The sequence below is a fragment of the Rhinolophus ferrumequinum genome, chromosome 17, assembly GCF_004115265.2.
Source record: "Rhinolophus ferrumequinum isolate MPI-CBG mRhiFer1 chromosome 17, mRhiFer1_v1.p, whole genome shotgun sequence".
Taxonomy (NCBI): Eukaryota; Metazoa; Chordata; class Mammalia; order Chiroptera; family Rhinolophidae; genus Rhinolophus; species Rhinolophus ferrumequinum.
Window position 1 is genome coordinate 6,566,773 of NC_046300.1, and position 17,852 is coordinate 6,584,624.

General features: G+C 50.0%; 1 protein-coding gene and 1 long non-coding RNA gene across 3 annotated transcripts; both read left to right on the forward strand.

Moving 5' to 3' along the window:
- The first annotated feature begins 492 nt into the window (after nt 1-492).
- LOC117036813 (uncharacterized) lies at nt 493-7,074 on the forward strand. The gene is made up of 3 exons (XR_004425446.1): nt 493-624; nt 5,615-5,761; nt 6,803-7,074. It is a non-coding gene; the product is annotated as an uncharacterized LOC117036813 (long non-coding RNA).
- Nucleotides 7,075-7,828: 754 nt separating this feature from the next.
- Nucleotides 7,829-17,239, forward strand: MON1A (MON1 homolog A, secretory trafficking associated). 2 transcript variants are annotated; one of them, XM_033133107.1, is made up of 7 exons: nt 7,829-8,088; nt 9,464-9,684; nt 12,849-12,988; nt 14,130-14,615; nt 15,219-15,984; nt 16,697-16,844; nt 16,944-17,239. In XM_033133107.1, the coding sequence occupies exons 2-7, from the start codon at nt 9,656-9,658 to the stop codon at nt 17,082-17,084; spliced, it is 1,710 nt and encodes a 569-aa protein (XP_032988998.1). In that variant the 5' UTR covers nt 7,829-8,088; nt 9,464-9,655; the 3' UTR covers nt 17,085-17,239. The 2 variants fall into 2 exon arrangements, with proteins under 2 accessions (XP_032988998.1, XP_032988999.1); XM_033133108.1 differs by lacking the exon at nt 9,464-9,684 and having other exon boundaries at nt 16,944-17,219.
- Nucleotides 17,240-17,852: the final 613 nt, after the last annotated feature.

A 17,852-nucleotide genomic window follows, 5' to 3' on the forward strand; every position in this document is an offset into this window, starting at 1 on the left:
CCCCGCCCCGGTGCACCCGGACTACTGGGGGTTTTAGTTTGGCTTCTGGCCTGCAGCCACCCGTCCTCCTTCCTTCTTTTTTGGAGTTGCGGTCTTCTCGAGATTTGCTCACGGCCAGGAGCGTGGATACGACACTGGCCTGCCTATTGTCAGTTAGTGAGAAAGACATAAAAGGGAGCCTTCTTCTGCCAAAGTCTTCCGGCGAAGGGACGCTGGCCCTTCCATTCCAGGAGCTTAGCCCTTTTGCCCAAGACCCAGGATAGGTGTGAGAGAAGTACTTGAATTAGGGAAGCAGTAGTAACCAGAGGTTCGTCTCTTTTTCCTTCTGATGGGTTTCCAAATTAGGTATCCCCAGATCAAGAATACCAGGCGGATATTAGTTATGTTAAAGATTCAGCAGCCCTACCTCTAAAGGAAAATGCACCCAGCTTCCACAGGGCCTTGCTAACTCTCAGGCAATAAATCTGGCCAAGAGTGACTTGGGCGAGGTCACAGAGGTATTGGAAGCTATCTACAAATCAGCCATCTAGTGGAAAATGGGGCATCACAGCTTTCAGTTCACAGCTCACTTCCAGAATCTCCTTCCAGCTAATGTTCTTCAAATGGCCAGCTCCAGGCTTCCAGGTGGGTTGTCTACAATGTTGAAATGCTTGCTGATTCCAGCCAACTGGTGTCCCTGTCAGTGGACCCTTGGGAAAGTAACCTGATTTTATAGCCTAAAGTCAACAGCATGAGATCAAAGAAGTCTGCTGCAAGAAAAACCTATAAAGCATTCTAATAAAGCAAACCTTATCTGTAGAGAAAGGAGGTCGTTGGGTTAAGTGGTCTTTAAAGTTACCTTCCCACTTTTCAGACATCTTGTCTGGAAGTCATTTCTTCATTCGAGAACTGTATGAAGAAAAAAAAAATAAAAGAACTGTATGAAGTACCTGCTGTGTGTCAAGCACTGTATCAGGTGCTAGGGATATGGGGAAAAAACAAAGCTGATAAACTTTGCTGCCCTAGGGGAGATGGGGTTGGCGATAGTTATTGGAGACAGTCAGCAAATTAAATAAGATATACAATCTCTGCTGAAATGAGTTTGGTTTCTGTAAGGAGGGAAATGGAAAGCTGTTGGAGGGCTCTAAATAGAATAATACCATGACTTGCCTTCCATGTTAAATAGGATCCCTCTGGCTGCTGTGTGGAGAATAGGCTGAAGGTGGGAAGGGCAGAAGCAGAGCATCTGGTTAAGAGAGGGTTGCAATAATACAACCACAGATGGATGGTACTTGTACCTGTGTGGTCACAGTGGAAACAGGAGAGACTGGGATGCGGGAAGAGAGGGAAGAATGTGGGAGGAGCAGTTTTGGTAGAAAGAGCAGGTGCTTAGTTTTGGATAGGTTGAGTTTCCCATGCCTAGTAGACCTGGAATTGGCAATTAGATACATCAGTCTGAAGTTCATGGTAAAGATCAGAGTTAGAAATACAAATGTGGGAGGTATTGGGCTGGCTTAATTGGTTAGAGTGCGAGCTCTTAACAACAAGGTGGCCAGTTCAGTTCCTGCATGGGATCGTGGGCTGCGCCCCCTGCAACTAAGATTGAAAATGGCGACTGGACTTGGAGCTGAGCTGCGCCCTCCACAACTAGATTGAAGGACAAGGACTTGGAGCTAATGGGCCCTGGAGAAACACACTGTTCCCCAATGAAAATAATAATAAAAAAATTGTATAATAAAAAAAAATGTGGGAGGTATCAAGATACCGCTGGTGCTAGTATCTAAAGTCATGAACTTGAATGGGAAGATTGGAGAGCCGAGTTCCAGCCCTGAGACCTCGGGCACACCAGCACTAAGAGGTTGCAGGGAAGATGAGGAACAGTTACAAAGAACTGTAGGTACTTTCCTTCCCAAACTGGGTCATTCTTGGTGCATCACTCCCTTATCAGATAGTACTTTATCCTCTAAAGCGGTAAATCATATTAAGGAACTAATTAGTCTGGCCTTTATGCTCAATGTCTTTGGGTAATAATAATTGCTACCCTTTATCACACTATATGACTGACATTGGGCTGGCATTTCATTATCTCATCTAATCTTCACAATAACCATATGCTATACCCTTTTTTTTTTAATTGGGGACGGGGAACAGTGTGTAGTACCAGGACTTTTTTCCAAGTCAAGTTGTTGTTCTTTCAATCTTAGTTGTGGAGGGTTCCATTCAAGTTGTTGTCCTTTCAGTCTTAGTTGTGGAGGGCGCAGCTCAGTTCCAGGTCCAGTTGCCGTTGCTAGTTGCAGGGGGCGCAGCCCACCATCCCTTGCGGGAGTCGAACTGGAAACCTTGTGGATGAGAGGACGCGCTCCAACCAACTGAGCCATCTGGGAGGCAGCTCAGCTCAAGGTGCCGTGTTCAATCTTAGTTGCAGGGGGCAGAGCCCACCATACCTTGCGGGACTCGAGGAGTTCAACTGGCAACCTTGTGGTTGAGAGCCCACTGGCCCATGTGGGAATCGAACCGGCAGCCCTCGGAGTTAAGAGCATGGAGCTCTAACCACCTGAGCCACCGGGCCGGCCCCTGCTATACACTTTTATAGTTAAGAAAACCAAAGCCCTTACCAGAGGGTAAGGGGGGTGGGGGTGGTAGATGAGGGTAAACAGCATCAAATATATGGTGATGGGGGGCGGCCAGTTAGCTCCGTTGGTTAGAGTGCAGGGCTCTTAACAATGAGTTTGCCGGTTCGATCCCCACATGGGCCACTGTGAGCTGTGCCCTCCACACCTAGATTGAAACAACTACCTGGCTTGGAGCTGATAGGTCCTGAAAAAACAGACTTAAAATAAATAAAAGTTTTAAAAAATATATGGTGATGGAAGGAGAACTGACTGGGTGGTGAACAAAACAATGTGATATATAGATGATGTATTACAGAATTATACACTTGAAACCTATGTAACTTTACTAACCATTGTCAACACAATAAACTTGAATTAAAAAAAAAGAAAGAAAGGAAAAGAAAACCAAAGCCCAGAAAGATTAAGGAATTTGCCCACAGCAGGACAGTAAAGAGGGGGGAATTCCAACCAACCCCCTCAGTCTTACTCCAAGGCTCATCTCCTGACTATCTTACCCTTTTCCTTAAGGTAATTATTGAGGGTTTTCAGGGGAAGCATCCAGGTTTTTTTGTTTGTTTTGTTTTTACTTACATGGGCCCATGGTACTTGTCAGGTTGTTTTTATTGCCTAAGGCCAGGAAGTAATCTGTTGAGAAGAGCTGACCCAAAGCAGAGTCCTCGCCTGGAATGGGGAGAACTGGATCCAGTCAGGTAGGGGGCTCACTTTCAGCCCCTACATCCTCACAGGGGAGGACCCGGCAAAGAGAGACATTATCCTGCTTGTTGTTCCTTGTTGCCTCAGTCTCATTTGGGGCCACAGCTCTTCAGCATTGAAAGTAGGGATTTAATCAAATGTTAAAATGAGAGACAGGAACCAAGAGAGAGAGAGAAGATGCAAAGATCACAGATGAAATTTTGCTGCAGAGCAAGAAAATCAGTTGCCTTACCAGGAGCTGCAAAGTAACAAAGGCAGGAAGGAAAACCTCTTCCAAATGTCGGGGGAAGGACTATTATGATTAGCTCAGAATACTTCACATTAGATATCTTGTGTTTTAGGGGGAAACTGCTGAAGATGCTGAGAGTCCTTAAAGGATTTGCCCTTTAAGGACTCTCAGCATCTTCAGCAGTGCAAGCAAGACAGCAACAGGGCTGGGGACAGATACAAGCCTCAGGATACAATCAGGTCTTTTCACTTTAGCCACAATCTTTTCACAGTACCTCAGGTTCTGAAATGTCCACTAAAGCTATGAGAGAAAATATGGGGAAGAATAAGAAGTCTGCGGAGATGACATGCTGGTTCCATGAAAATCACAGGCCTAGACAAAACAGAAAGCTAAGGTTTTGAGGTGCCCCTGACATGGAAGACGACAGAAGGTACAGGGTAGTGTTTGTGAAAAAGCCCAAAGTTTGAGGCAGCATCATTTTGGGCAGCAGAGCCATCCTGGGTTTGACATTTATTATTATTCCAAAAGACCAAGATTTACTTCTTGGTAATCCTATTAGCAAAAAGTGAAGGAAGGGATTGTCCCAATATTCAAATACAATTCAATAGGTGTATTAAAATGGACTTTTAAATACCAACCTTAAAATGTTTTAGTAAGTAGCCACAATGGTTTGCTCTGTGAATGAATAGGGGGTTCTACCAAAAATAACCTCACAAGGGTGATCTCATCATAAATTACTAAGTGGACAGGTCACGGTGGGTAGTCATGCCTGAGGCATGTAACTGTTTTAGGTATATCTTTGTCTTAGGCAAACCCTGTCCATTGTTTGTGTGCATCTAAACACACCTTTGAAATAAGCTTAACCACCTCCAAGAAAGCACATAATCTTGTTAACTATCCTGTAATCCAATCCCTGCCTTGCATTCTCCCACCTCCTTAAGTTCACTTCTGAATACCAAATGCATAAAAGAAACTGCAAAACTCACTCTCGAGAGCATTTGAGATCTTGCTTCCCTGCAAGTATCATCAGTTTGGGCTCAAACTCTTATAAAAATTATCTACAGGTTTTGACCGTCTTAGGCACAAGTTTTAGCCAGAAGCACATGGGGTATATTTATATATATATATATATGTGGCCACTGGCTTGGCTAAGTAGATGCACTACTTTCCTATGGTGTTAGCTAGTGGAGCCAATGTGCTTGAAAGCAAGAGACTCGAAAAAGAAACCCTGAGGTCAGAATGGAGACTGTCAAGGAGACTGATTAGGTATGTTAGAAAACTTTACATTTGTCTTCTATGGGGATCAATTCTATTGGGTACAACTTTTGGTTAATGGACTATAGCTAGGATATTTCTATACCAATCAGAGGATATGAGATCTTTTTGGCTGAAACTCTTATAATGTAATATTGCAGGATTAATGAGAGCAAAACTATGTAGATGACATTTACCCTAAGGGAGGGAGCCTGAACACTTGAGCTAGTGAGGAGAGAAAATGATGAGTGGCCTGTGGAGACCTGGAAAGACTCTTTTCCCCTCCTCTTCTTTCCAGGGGAATAGACAGTTAAGGAATTGAGCATTTTCTCACATGTTCTTACCTATAAAAGAGGGTAAAGATTCCCTTAAATTATGTATAAGGGCCTAATAGGCCTGTGCAAAGCCATCTCTGGTAAAAGGCCACGGCTTTTTCACCATGGCAGTCATAGGCCAGTGTTGCCATGTGGCAGCCATTTTGATATGGGAGCCCCCCTCACTATAGAAATTTTCCTTAGCCCCTGGCTTTTATTTCTCTTCTAATCAGTTTCTGAATCCTAGACTAAAGATTGCTCCTGGCCTGAATCACAGAATGTCTCTCAGATAACTACTTAAAAGCCTGTGACATCCCAACATCCCCCAAGCCATTCCGGATGCCCCAGGCCAGTGTACTTGTTGATTGTAATCATTGAAGCCTAAAGTTCTTTCCAACTCATTCTGGGCTCAGCTCCTGGACAATTGATGCCACCTGAATGACTAATTGAATGGCCACAGGCTCTATAGAGCTAACGGATTTATTAATTAAAATCTATTTTTCCTCATTTAGGGGCCTTGGGGATACCGAAGATACCCCAGCAAGACTGCCAGTCGCAACCAAAGAAGCCAATGCATTCTTCCAGGCAGATCTTGAGACCCTTCCCTCTCATCTAAGATCAGATCAGATAGGGTGACAGTTCTGTGAGTCCCTCAATAGGTATGGACAGCTCTACGCCCCTGCCCATTCACGTCTCTCAAGGGGTAAACAAGGCAGGCGGTTAGAGACAGACATCGGGTCTCTGCATTACCGCCCAAAAGACCTCCCTTCTCTGTCCAAAACTTTCCCTTTTTATTGTAATTATGTACCCCTATGAGGAAACAAATGGGTACAAAATACCCAACTAGGGCCGGCCAGGTGCTCAGGTGGTTGGAGCGCCATGCTCCCAATGTGGAGGTTGCCGGTTCGATTTCCACATGGGCCAGTGAGCTGCGCCCTCTACAGCTAAGATTGTGAACAACAGCTCTCCCTGGAGCCGGGCTGCCCATAAGCAGCTGGAGGTTGGCGTGAGTGACCGGTGGTGGCCCGCGAGAGTGGCCGGCAGCCAGCAAGAGCTGCCGTGAGCTGCTGTGAACGGCTAACCATGGACTGGCGACCGACTGCCTCAGCCCTGGGGAGGGGGGTGGGGCAAGGCTCATAATACCAGCCTGGGCCAGGGAGCTGTGTCCTACACAACTAGACTGAGAACCAACGGCTTGAACCGGAGTGGGGGTGGGGGGAGGCGGAAGAAAGGAGAAAAAAAGAACCCAACTAGGGAAAAAAACCCAACTAGATTAAACCAGCCATTCACACCTGCGCAGTAAAGGCCACAATGACCCTCATTTCACCTGGGCCTCAGTATCAGTCTAAAAAGATGAGGTAATAGTAATAGCCTCTTGTCAATCACAGGTGTTAATCGAGTGGTCCCACGCCTGGAAAAGAACAGCCCATTCTAGAGGAAAAAAAGGGTAAAAACTCCAAGTCCTCACCAGTCAGTCCTTTTTGAGCCTAGGCCCTTGGCCCTTTGAGCCTTTTTGCCTTTTGAGCCTCCTGCTTTGTTCCACCTGGAGCCCCTGGACCTTTTTGCCTTTGAGCCCTTTCTTTTGGTCCTAATAATGCCACCTTGGGCCCTTGAGCCATTTTCTACTGCTCAGTCCACTCCTATTTCCTTGAAGTGTACTATCTCTTCTAATAAACTGCTTTTTTACCACTTTACCCCAGTATCTCGTTCAGTTCAATTCTTTGCCAGAGACACCAAGAACCTGGACACCGCGCCAAGGAGGGCCCACTCTCCGATAATAATCTGAGACCACGAGAAAAGCTCAGGGGCAGAGCTTTACCCCAATTCCGATATAAAGCTGAGATGGGGACAAGACACTGCATTGAGAAGCTTGGAACAGCAGGGAAAATCAAAGGAGTGATTTCAGACTTTCTCCTTCATCCCAGAACCAGTGGGTGAATTAACCATAGGGCTACGAAGTGATTTAATTGCTTCAGAGAAAATATGAGTAGTATTGTTAATCCCTAGTTTTACATCTTTTAAACTGTTCTCCCAAAATAAAATTGTTTGGGAAAGCTTTATGTTTTTCTGTTTTTATTGCTTTGTATCTAGGAAATCATAAATTCTGTAGCAGTGGTTTTTTGTCCTGGCAAATCACCTGGGAAGGTTTTTAAATGATACTGTTGCCTAAATCCCATCCCAATCCAATTAAATCAAATTCTCTAAGCATGGTGTCCAGGCATTAGTTTGTTTTCTTTTTTTTTTTTTTTAAGTTCCCCAGGTCATTCTATGTGCAAATTTTAGAATTATTGTCCTAGAGCCTCATACTATTATATTAAAATATGCCTAAAAGGATGTTTTGGTGTACCTACATCTTTTACAGCCAATGTGGCCGGGCTCACTAATGACATTTATCTAGCTTCCCAAACTTGCGGTGTCTTTCCACAATCAGTGAAAGAAACAATGCCAACTAATGTCTTTCTCTCCCTTGAAATAAACCTCTAGTTGGCTAGGGTTGAGGGGCCAGGAAGCCTGGGTCTGCCGTTCATTCGGGGGATGGGGGTTGGAGGAGGCGCCTGGGCCCTGCGGGGACGCTGGAAAAGGCGGTGCCGAGTGAGGCGAGTCCCGCCGGGGTCAGGCCGGGCCTGGGCACTGCCAGGACCCTGCGCCCCGCCGCCCCCACCCCGAGGCACCGCAGGCGACCGTGCGCTGCGTACTACATTTCCCATAATGCACCCTGGGGACGGGCAGGGCCGGGCAGAGCGGCTGGAGCCGGGCCTCTGCCGCGAGAGGCCGGCGAACGCTGTCTTCCTGGGCCCGCGGCCGGGCGAGGGGCAGTGGAAGGGGCGGTGGCCCGCGTTGTGGCCATGTCTGTGTCCGCAGGGTGCGGTGGTCCCGCGAACCTGCGCCCTGAGTCCTGGCCCCGCCGGACACCAGTGTCCTCCTGGAGGTCCGGCAGAAGGCAGTGACCGGCAATCTGTGCGTCCTAAGTCCCCGGGAGGAACAGGTGAGTCCGACTGCCAACCCACGTGGCCTGTGGCCGCCGAGAGAGTGGAGAGCTGTCATCCTTGGAAGGAGGGGCTTGAAGACTGGGGGCCCCTGCCGTTTACGCTGCCCTTTGCGGTAGGAAGACCGGGTGTCTCTGGGTCCCTTAGCGGGTTGGCCCCTAGGTGGGGAATACAAAAGGCGAGGCCTGGAACCTATCCTTATGCTGGGACGGCAAAGTCCTGTGGGGCGAGTGGCCAGGTAGCACCCGCCCCCCAACGCACACAAATTCGGCCATCAAGAGCCTCTCAAAGATTGGCAGAGGTGACTGTTGGCTGAGCAAGTGTCTTGGGGCTTGGGACTTTGCTCTCAAGGGTCCCTGGCTCAGATCACCGCGCTGCCTTTCATACTGGGTGAGCCACCCTTTCTGGGCTGGAGTTTGCTAGGGGAGGGTGAACAGCCTTTGTCAGAGAGGGCAGTGGCTACCAGCAGTGATTAGTACCAGGCCATTCACTCAGCCTGGAGTAGGTATCCTGCTGAAGCAGGTACAGCACAGCCTCACCTGGGCCCTGTCTGCCACATACCCCTGGATCCTGGCATCACACTCGAGGAGGTCACTCCCCAAAAGGTCAAGGCTGGGTGAACCACTATCTAAGCAGGAAGAGGGAGCTGTAGGGAGGGGCTCTTGCAAGGTCCTCCCTCTTCAGGGCGGGCACCTGAGAGAGGGAGGTACACTAGAAGAGCTCATTGAGCCAACCTGCTTGGTGGCATTGCTCACCTCACAGCAGAGCACTTGTAGGGAAAGTTGCAAGCCCTGGGTGCTTCTAGACAGGCTGCCTAAGAATGGGCTCCAGGGGAGCACCTGGAACTAGTTCCAAAAGACCTCTCTTGCTTAACTCCTTCAGGCTCAGCCTCCCAGGAGCATCAGCTACACAGGTTATGGCTCCAGTGGGGGTTGGTGGGTTTTGCTGTGAGTCACTCACCTCCCTGCCTAGTTTGCAGAGTAAATGTCCAGAGAACTGTTTGCTTCATGAAGGCTTTTGGCTGGGTCCCCAGAATAGCCTTGGAGATGCTGAGATGCTGTATGATCTCAGGTGGCAGGGGAACTGTGGAGAAGGAAGCATCCACTAGCCCATGCCAGCGACCCTGCCCCCACTCCATATGGGTACCATGCGGGGTATCACTCAACCAGTCTGGGCTCAGTCACCTGAAGCCCTCAAGGGATCAGTGGGTAGTGGGCCCTCAGGACATCTGGTATGTTGCTGTAGACTTTGTTTGGGTCTTTGAACCAGAGGCGCAAGGCCATAGAGCTGGGGCATGTGGCACACCAAGGAGTTCAACTTGGGAGAGACTTCCAGGAGCAGGAGAAAACGAACGATCTGTTCTTGCAACTCCAGGGCCCATGAATAGCCAGTTAGCCTGGAGGAACTACCAGCCCTCGTCTCAGAGACAGCTCTTTGGCCCAATATCACAGATGGGTCACTTCAGGCAGAGCCCACCTGGCTTCACAAGGTCAGAAGCACATTTTCCCAGGCCAGTTCATTCAGGGCCTGGCTCAGGGTGAGCAAACTCTCCAAGGACTGATTTGCATGGCAGAGACCACTCACTGGATCTGTGTGTAAGTACAACTGTACATGGTCTGACTTCTAAGTAAGAATAATCATGATATGCGAATGACAGCAGCTGAGTGTACAAGTGCCTGCTCTGTGCACTTGTAACCAGATTACGTGGATTATCTTGTTTAATCCTCCACAACCCAATGAATCAGTACTATTATTATTCTCATTTTATAGATGAGAAAACTGAGACTTACAGAACCAAACCAGGTAAGTCCAGGTCCCACTGAGTCCAGAGCCATTGTTCCTAAACACTCGACTTCTAGCAAGGACAAGTCTGCCCCACAGGCAGTTGCTCCAGAGGCTACATTATAGCTGGGTGTGCTTTAGGATCTTCCTCCTTCTCCCTTCCAAAGGTACTTGTGTGGCAAACATTGATTAAACTTCTGAGTGTGGACCTGAAACTTGTGGCAGGTCACAGGCTGGCTTTCAATGTAGACAAATAAAGCAGGGCAAGGGGGGGAAGAATGAAGGATACTACAGGAAGGCCTCTCTGATAAGGTAACATTTGAGCAGCAACAAGAAGGAAGTCAAGTAGACATCTAGCCCAAGCAGAGGAACAGGTGTGGTGCAGGGCGAGGGGGAAAGCCGGGAGATGTGGCCCGTACAGGAAGTTCAGCAAGGGCAAAGTTCTGATGTGAAGGAGTGCTCAGGATTTACATTATACCTGAGGAAAGCAGCAAGGTCACTGTGGCTGGGCTAACGCAAAACAAGTGGGGAAAAGGGCAGGAGATGGGTGAGGTCAAGTACGTGATGGGGGAGGGTAGGTAGAGTAGGCCTTGTGGACCACTGTGAGGAAATGACATTCTCACTAAGTGGGGTGGAGCCATTACAGAGTCATGAGCAGAGGAATTACACGACCTGACTTCTGTTTCAAGAGGATCACTTTGAGTGATGTGAGAAGATAGACTGTGCAGGGGCAAGGGCGGAAGTGGGGAGACTGGTGAGCAGACTAGAGAGAGATGGCGGCTTGGACCGTTGTGGTAGTGTTGGAGGTGATGAGAAGTAGTCAGATTCCTGACAAAGACATTTTCCACTTAACATCAGTAATCCCTTCCACAAAAGTTGGACATTCTGTCTGGAATCACTCACTTAGTGTCTGTTTCCCATTATTTTAAATGGGAAAAAGTATAATACTTCCCTCATCAACCCCTAATCCCCAAATTTCTAAAATGGTGCTAAAACACAGGGAAATATATACATGATATATGCCCAATAAATTATAGTGTTAGGATATAAAATGCTTAAAACATTCCCTCCTGATCATCAAGAAATGTTTATTGCTTTGATCTAGTTTCATGGCGTCTTCAGGTGCCTGCAGCAGTGATGCAAGTAAGCCCCTTTTGTTGGCAGTCAGTGATTATCCATTAGTTCTGTTTGGAATGTAATTAACGCTTTAAATGCACATTACTTTGTTAAAAATGCAGATCAAGTTTTGATGCTGTAAATATGCACTTTAAAAAATATAAACAGAAGCTGAATCAATACACGTTTGTTGTATTAGTCATCTGTTGCTGCATAACAAATTATCCCCAAATTTAACAGCTTAAAACAACAACAAATATCATCTCATACAGTTTCTGTGGGCCAAGAATCTGGGAGCAGCTTAGCTGGATCGTTCAGGCTCGGGGTCTCCTGGGGTTGCAGTCATCAGAAGGCATGACTGGGATGAGACGACTTGCTGTCAAGCTCATTTATTCACAAGACTGGAATCTTGGTACTGGCTGTTTGCAGGTGTCAGCTTCTTGCCGTGAGGTTCTGTCTGTAGGGCTGCTTCTGTCCTCACAACATGGCTGATGGTTCTGCTTAGAGAGAGTGATCTAAGAGAGCAAGGCAGAAGCCACAATGTCTTTTATGACCTAGCCTCAGAAGTCACATGTTACCATTTTCACATTTTCCTACTAGTTACATAGATTAGCCCTGCTTGGTGAGGGAGGGGAGTACACAAAGGCATGAATACCAGGAGTTGAAGCTTATCTCTTGAAGGCTGGCTACCAGGGTTAGGTATTAAAAACAAACCAAGAGTCATTCTGTGAGAAAAATGTTAACTAGAGAGACATTTTGCTGGGTGTGCCTGTATTCTGAAGTGCAGCTGACAGGATTTGCTGATGGTTTGGTGTATGAGGTATAGGGAAACGAGAAGCATAGGGAATGACTCCAAGAGTTTTCACTGAATAACTGAAAAGGTGAAGTCGTCTTTCACTGAGATGGAGAAAACTCTGACAGGAACAACCTTTTAAGGGGATGACCAGAAACTCAGTTTTGGACGTAGAACTTTGAGATCCTGTAAGACATCCAAGGGCAAACGTCAAGTAAATGTGCCTCTAAAAGTCACGAGAGATTGGGGCTGGAAATAGAAATTGTTGATAGTTGTTTTTAATTGGTAAGGCCTGGTACCAAATTCAAAAGGTACAAAAGTATACTCCAAGAAAAGCCAGGCTCCAGCCTAAAGACAAACCTGTTTCCTCTGCCTTACTTCTTTCTTTGCAAGTGCCTAAATATCCAAAAAGAACTATTGGTCAACTCCATTTTGAATGGAGAAATGTTCCCTGTAGGATGTGCAGCGAAAGATACCAGAATAGAGAATTGTTTCAATTCCCAGTCCCATACTTCCTTCCTGTGGTGACATTGGGCGAGTACTTAAATTCTCTCAGCCTCAGTTCCTTCATCTATAGGAGCTAGTCTGACAGGAGCACCTGCCTCAGAGAGCTGTGAGCAGGATTGGATAACTCAGTCCACATCGACTTCTTAGCATCCTACCTTGGCATTCAATAAGTATTAGCTGCTGTTATCAGTTTACAAAAAAATTATTTACATTATATATGTGTGTATATACACATTTTTAAAAAAGACTGGACGGAAATACACTAAAATATTAACAGCGAAAGATCCTGAATGGTGAGAAAATGATTTCTTTGTAATTTTTTGCATTTTCCAAGTTTTCTACAATGAATAGATACCATGAATTCTTTCTTTTATAATCAGAAAAAGAACAACACTTCATTTTTCAGAGGGGAATACTCTCAATTCATTCCCCAGAGGTTTGAGTTAGCTGGGTCCCCGAGAGGGACAGTTTTCCTTTACTTACTACTGTTAATTACACCAGTGACCCCAGCCAGCAGCACCTTCTCCCTTCCCCTCGATGATGCCTTTGTTTGTTCCACAGGAGAGCCCAAGCGATGGCTGCTGACATGCCAAGGAAGAAAAGCAGCGAATGCCCTGATGGCACATTGGCTCCTTCTGATGGGCAGAGTGTGGAGAGAGCCGAGAGCCCCACACCAGGAATGGCCCAGGGAATGGAGCCAGGTACGGGCAAGGTGTTCCGCCCCAGGCAGCCTCCAGGGCAATCAGGGTTCCCAACCAAGCTTTCCCTCCCTCTCACTCGTGCATGTGTTAGGTCACCCACTGGGTATTTTTCAGGTACTAGGGCCACTGCAGGGACCCTCAGTCTGCTTCTGGCCTTCCTCTGCACTTCCTGTTAGGCCACACTCCCTCAGCTTAAGTGTCACCTCACAAGTTAGGCCTGCTCTGACCACGCTCTGTACAGAACATTAGTTATTTTGTCATTTTATTTGTTTATGTATGTATTGCCCATGTCTCTCATCCACAAGACTGTGAGCTCTTTGACCACAGAGCAGTTGTATACCCAATGCCTGGTGCCGAACTCATAATAGACCCAAAATATATCTGTTGAACTATTCTGTCAAAAAAAGAAGAAGAAAAAGTGTAGGAAGACTGAGATGGTCCCTGCCTTGGGGGAGCCACAGGCTAATGGGGCCATTACAGCGGAGTGGATTAGACGCTGTGGCCTGAGCAGGGTCGGGGCGTCTTCTCTCAGGGAGAGAGTCACTGAGCACAGGAGGTATTCCAGGTACAGGTGAGGTGCTGGGCACACAGCAGTGAACAACCAGGTTCCTGCCCTTGGAAGGAAACCCCATCGGAGTTAGGGAGAAGGACAATAATGGACAAGTGCCACAAGAGAAATCAAGGAGGAAGATATGATGGCTGTCCTGGGGTTGGAGGTCAGGGGAGGAGGCAGCTAACATCTTTGCTGAGAGCTGAAGTGTGACAAAGAGTGAACCATGGGAGGAGGTGGGAGTGCCTTCCAGGCAGAGGGAACAGCAGGTGCAGAGGCCCTAAGGTGGGTGGGTGGGGTTTGAAGGCCACTGTGACTGGGATGTGTAAGGGCTGTGAGATGAGAGTGAGAGAAGGAGGCAGATACCAGCTGCCCTCAGAGCTGAGATGCTTGGGTCTTATTCCCGGTGTGATGGGAGGAGCCTGATGGGCTGTAAGGTGCAGGGAGGCGTGACTCTAGCAGATAGCAGGAGAGAAGAGTGACTTGCCTCATCAGGATAGGCAGTCAAGCTAGAGTACCCATGAAGCACCTTGCTGGTGAGGTGGTCTGCCAGCAGCTACTGCTCTAAGCACCAGTGCTTTTGGCCGGCAGGTGCTGGGCAGGAGGGTGCCATGTTCGTCCATGCCCGTTCCTACGAGGACCTGACTGAATCGGAGGATGGGGCGGCTTCTGGGGAGAATCCCAAGGAGGGTGCTGGGGGTCCCCCACCGCTGCCTACAGACATGCGCCAGATCAGCCAAGACTTCAGTGAGCTGAGCACCCAGCTGACAGGCGTGGCCCGAGACCTCCAAGAGGAGATGCTGCCAGGAAGCTCTGAGGACTGGACAGAGCCCCCAGGGACAGCTGGGAGACCAGCCACAGAGTCCCCCAGGGAGGGCACAGGCGAGGGGGATGAGGAGGAGGCTGCCGAGGCCTGGCGACTGCACCAGAAGCATGTGTTTGTGCTGAGCGAGGCGGGGAAGCCTGTGTACTCTCGCTATGGGTCAGAGGAGGCACTTTCCAGCACCATGGGTGTCATGGTGGCCCTGGTGTCCTTCCTGGAGGCTGACAAGAACGCTATCCGTTCCATCCACGCAGGTGAGCCATCTGGAGAGGGAAGCTGACAGGGTTTCCCTGGCCAGGGTTCATTCATAGCAGGTTTGGGACTCCCAGGGCCTAGAGGGCTGGGATGTGCTGTGTGACCTAGGGCCGTCCCACCACTCACTGGGCTTTAGGTCCTCCTCTGAATAGGGGATAACAATACTGACTGCCTCCTAAGGCTGCCGTGAGGGTCAAAGGTGGCTCTGATATGGGCTTTGCCCTTGGAGAGGGTGAGAAGCCTGGGGGAGTGACCCAAAAATTCCAGGTCCTGAATCCCAGCTCTTGCCACTTCGCACAAGAATGTTTGTTTTTCTGAAGTGCTTCCCCGCGTTTCAGCCGGTGCCAGTCTGTGAAGTAAGTGCCAGGGACAGGCCGGGAGCCCTCACGGAAAGGGGGCCGTGAGCTGCCGATTTTCTCCTCCTCATCCTGAAGCCCCTACTGTGTGCAGAGCCCCGAGGGAGGGTGGAGAGGATGATGTGGAAGGCGACGATCTGCGCAGGAGGCGGGGCTCCGAGGGAACTGGGCCAGGCCAATCGGGAGGACTTTCCGGAGAGGGGCTGAAGCTGACATCCCTCCTCCACTCCCCCACCCCACCCTCAGATGGCTACAAGGTAGTATTCGTACGCCGGAGCCCACTGGTGCTGGTGGCGGTGGCCCGCACGCGGCAGTCGGCCCAGGAACTGGCGCAGGAGCTGCTCTACATCTACTACCAGATCCTGAGCCTTCTTACGGGCGCGCAGCTCAGCCACATCTTCCAGCAGAAGCAGAACTACGACCTGCGGCGCCTCCTCTCGGGCTCGGAGCGCATCACTGACAACCTGCTGCAGCTCATGGCACGAGACCCCAGCTTCCTGATGGGGGCGGCACGCTGCCTGCCCCTGGCGTCCGCTGTGCGCGACGCCGTGAGTGCCAGCCTGCAGCAGGCGCGCGCGCGCAGCCTGGTCTTCTCCATCCTGCTGGCGCGCAACCAGCTCGTGGCGCTCGTGCGCCGCAAAGACCAATTCCTGCACCCCATCGACCTGCACCTACTCTTCAACCTCATAAGTTCCTCCTCGTCCTTTCGCGAGGGCGAGGCCTGGACGCCCGTGTGCCTGCCCAAATTCAACGCAGCCGGCTTCTTCCATGCACACATCTCTTACCTGGAGCCTGACACCGATCTCTGCCTGCTGCTGGTCTCCACCGACCGCGAGGACTTCTTTGCAGTCTCTGACTGCCGCCGCCGCTTTCAGGAACGCCTGCGGAAGCGCGGAGCCCACATGGCGCTGCGGGAGGCACTGCGCACGCCCTACTACAGTGTTGCCCAAGTGGGCATCCCCGACCTGCGCCACTTTCTCTATAAGTCAAAGAGCTCAGGACTCTTCACCAGGTGAGGGAGGGCCTGGGGGACAGTGTTTGAGGGAGACAGGGGCATGGGGGGAGGCTGGTTGGGCCTGAGCCCTGATGCAGTTCTGAAACTGATGACCCTTCTGGGAATGTCCTGGGTCTGTGTTACTCTGACACAGGGACCCAGACTCCCTATCACCCTACTCTCCACGGGCATACACCTCTCTACTCCTTTACCCAGATGGTTTGGAAATGTCCAAGACACTTAGGGAAGGAAGCTGGTACAGAGGTCTCCTGGGTCCCTTGCCCTGGAGCAACTTTGCCTTAGGGGTCAGTTTGGTCCAGTCCAGGATGCAGAACTCCTCCACTTCCTCCTCCAACAGAGGACTGAGGCCAGATGTCACAGCTTCTATTCTCTCTTTACCCCTTTGGGATCTAGAGAGTTCCCAGCTCACCTGTCTTCCCCTTTAGACCTGTCCCCCTGTCTTGGAAACCTAGACTCAAATTGGCTTCTCCAAGGGAGGATCACCAAAGACGCCATGAACTTGGGGTGGGGGGAGGAGAACAGAGCTCCAGTCTGAGCGGGCCCAGCCCTGTCCTGGGAGTCTTCTCCCATAGGACACAACGCCCTATCCTGAGGGAGCATTTGGAGGGTAAGACACGCGGCAGTCTCCCTGGCTAGGAACGGGTGTTTCTAGATCTCCAGAGAATACAATGTAAGTCATTCCTTTGCAAACCCACTCCCCCGTCTCCAGCCCTGAGATTGAGGCCCCGTACACCAGTGAAGAGGAGCAGGAGCGGCTGCTGGGCCTCTACCAGTACCTGCACAGCCGAGCGCACAATGCCTCCCGCCCACTCACGACTATCTACTACACAGGCCCCAACGAGAACCTCCTGGCCTGGGTAAGGTAGCCCTGGGATGGGCTGGGCTTCATCGGGGTCCCAGGCAGGGGCCATGAGGGGTATCTAACTTGGATGACCACCCTGTACCCCCTCCTCCAGGTGACAGGTGCCTTTGAGCTCTACATGTGCTACAGCCCCCTGGGAACCAAAGCATCAGCTGTCAGTGCCATTCATAAGCTGATGCGCTGGATCAGCAAGGAAGAAGACCGCCTCTTCATCCTGACGCCCCTCACCTACTGATGGGAATGAGTGTGGGCTCAGCCCTGCTAAGCCCACTGGGTCATGGGAGCCTCCAGGCGGGGCTGGCCTCTCTTGCCCAGGCAGCAGGCAGGGACTGTGGGTTGGTGCGTGCATTAAAGTGCTTTGGGGAAGACACTTGTCAGGCCTTGTCACTGGTTCCTTTGCTCCCCCACTCACTCACATACAGACAGCGGATCTTCCTCCCTAGCTTCTGCCATGCTTTCCCATCCACTGGGCACATGCACGCTTGCACCCCTTTCCTCCCCCTCTTGCAGAGCTGCAGGCCGCACAAGCTCAGAGTCGGACCCTAGGCTGAGGCTGTTTGCATTCATCTGAAGCCCTGCCACGTGTAAAGGGCTCTCTAGCACCCCACTGGCCTTGCCTCCGTACTCAGCCTGAGCCTGCCCCTCTCACCCCTGGGTGGGGCCCCCAGCTGTGTGCCCCGAAAGACCACCCAACCACTCTGGAAGCCCTGGCTTTGGCTCTGCTTAATGGGCTGCTGTAGTTCAGCAGAGGCTGAGCTGAGTAAGATGGGGACAGTCAGGTGGGCAGCATCTGAGCCCTGGTATAGGTGGGAGCCCTTGGTGAGGTGGCACAGTGTTCAGCACAAATTCAGTCCAGCCGTCCTGTAGCTGTAGGCCTTTGGGGAAATTGCCCCAGCTTGGGCCTTCTCATGAAGGGCTATCCATCTCAGCTCCCCTACCTCTGGATAGTGCATTCCTTGGAATGGCCCCCAGGAATGAGCTGCAGGGACTGAGAGAAGACCCA

Excerpts from the sequence above, each read along its gene's own strand:
- MON1A (XM_033133107.1), top strand. The coding sequence starts at position 9,656 with ATGGCAGAGACCACTCACTGGATCTGTGT. Across the intron at positions 15,985-16,696 it reads AGCTCAGGACTCTTCACCAG|CCCTGAGATTGAGGCCCCGT; the intron begins GTGAGGGAGGGC and ends CCCCGTCTCCAG. Across the intron at positions 16,845-16,943 it reads ACGAGAACCTCCTGGCCTGG|GTGACAGGTGCCTTTGAGCT; the intron begins GTAAGGTAGCCC and ends CCCCTCCTCCAG.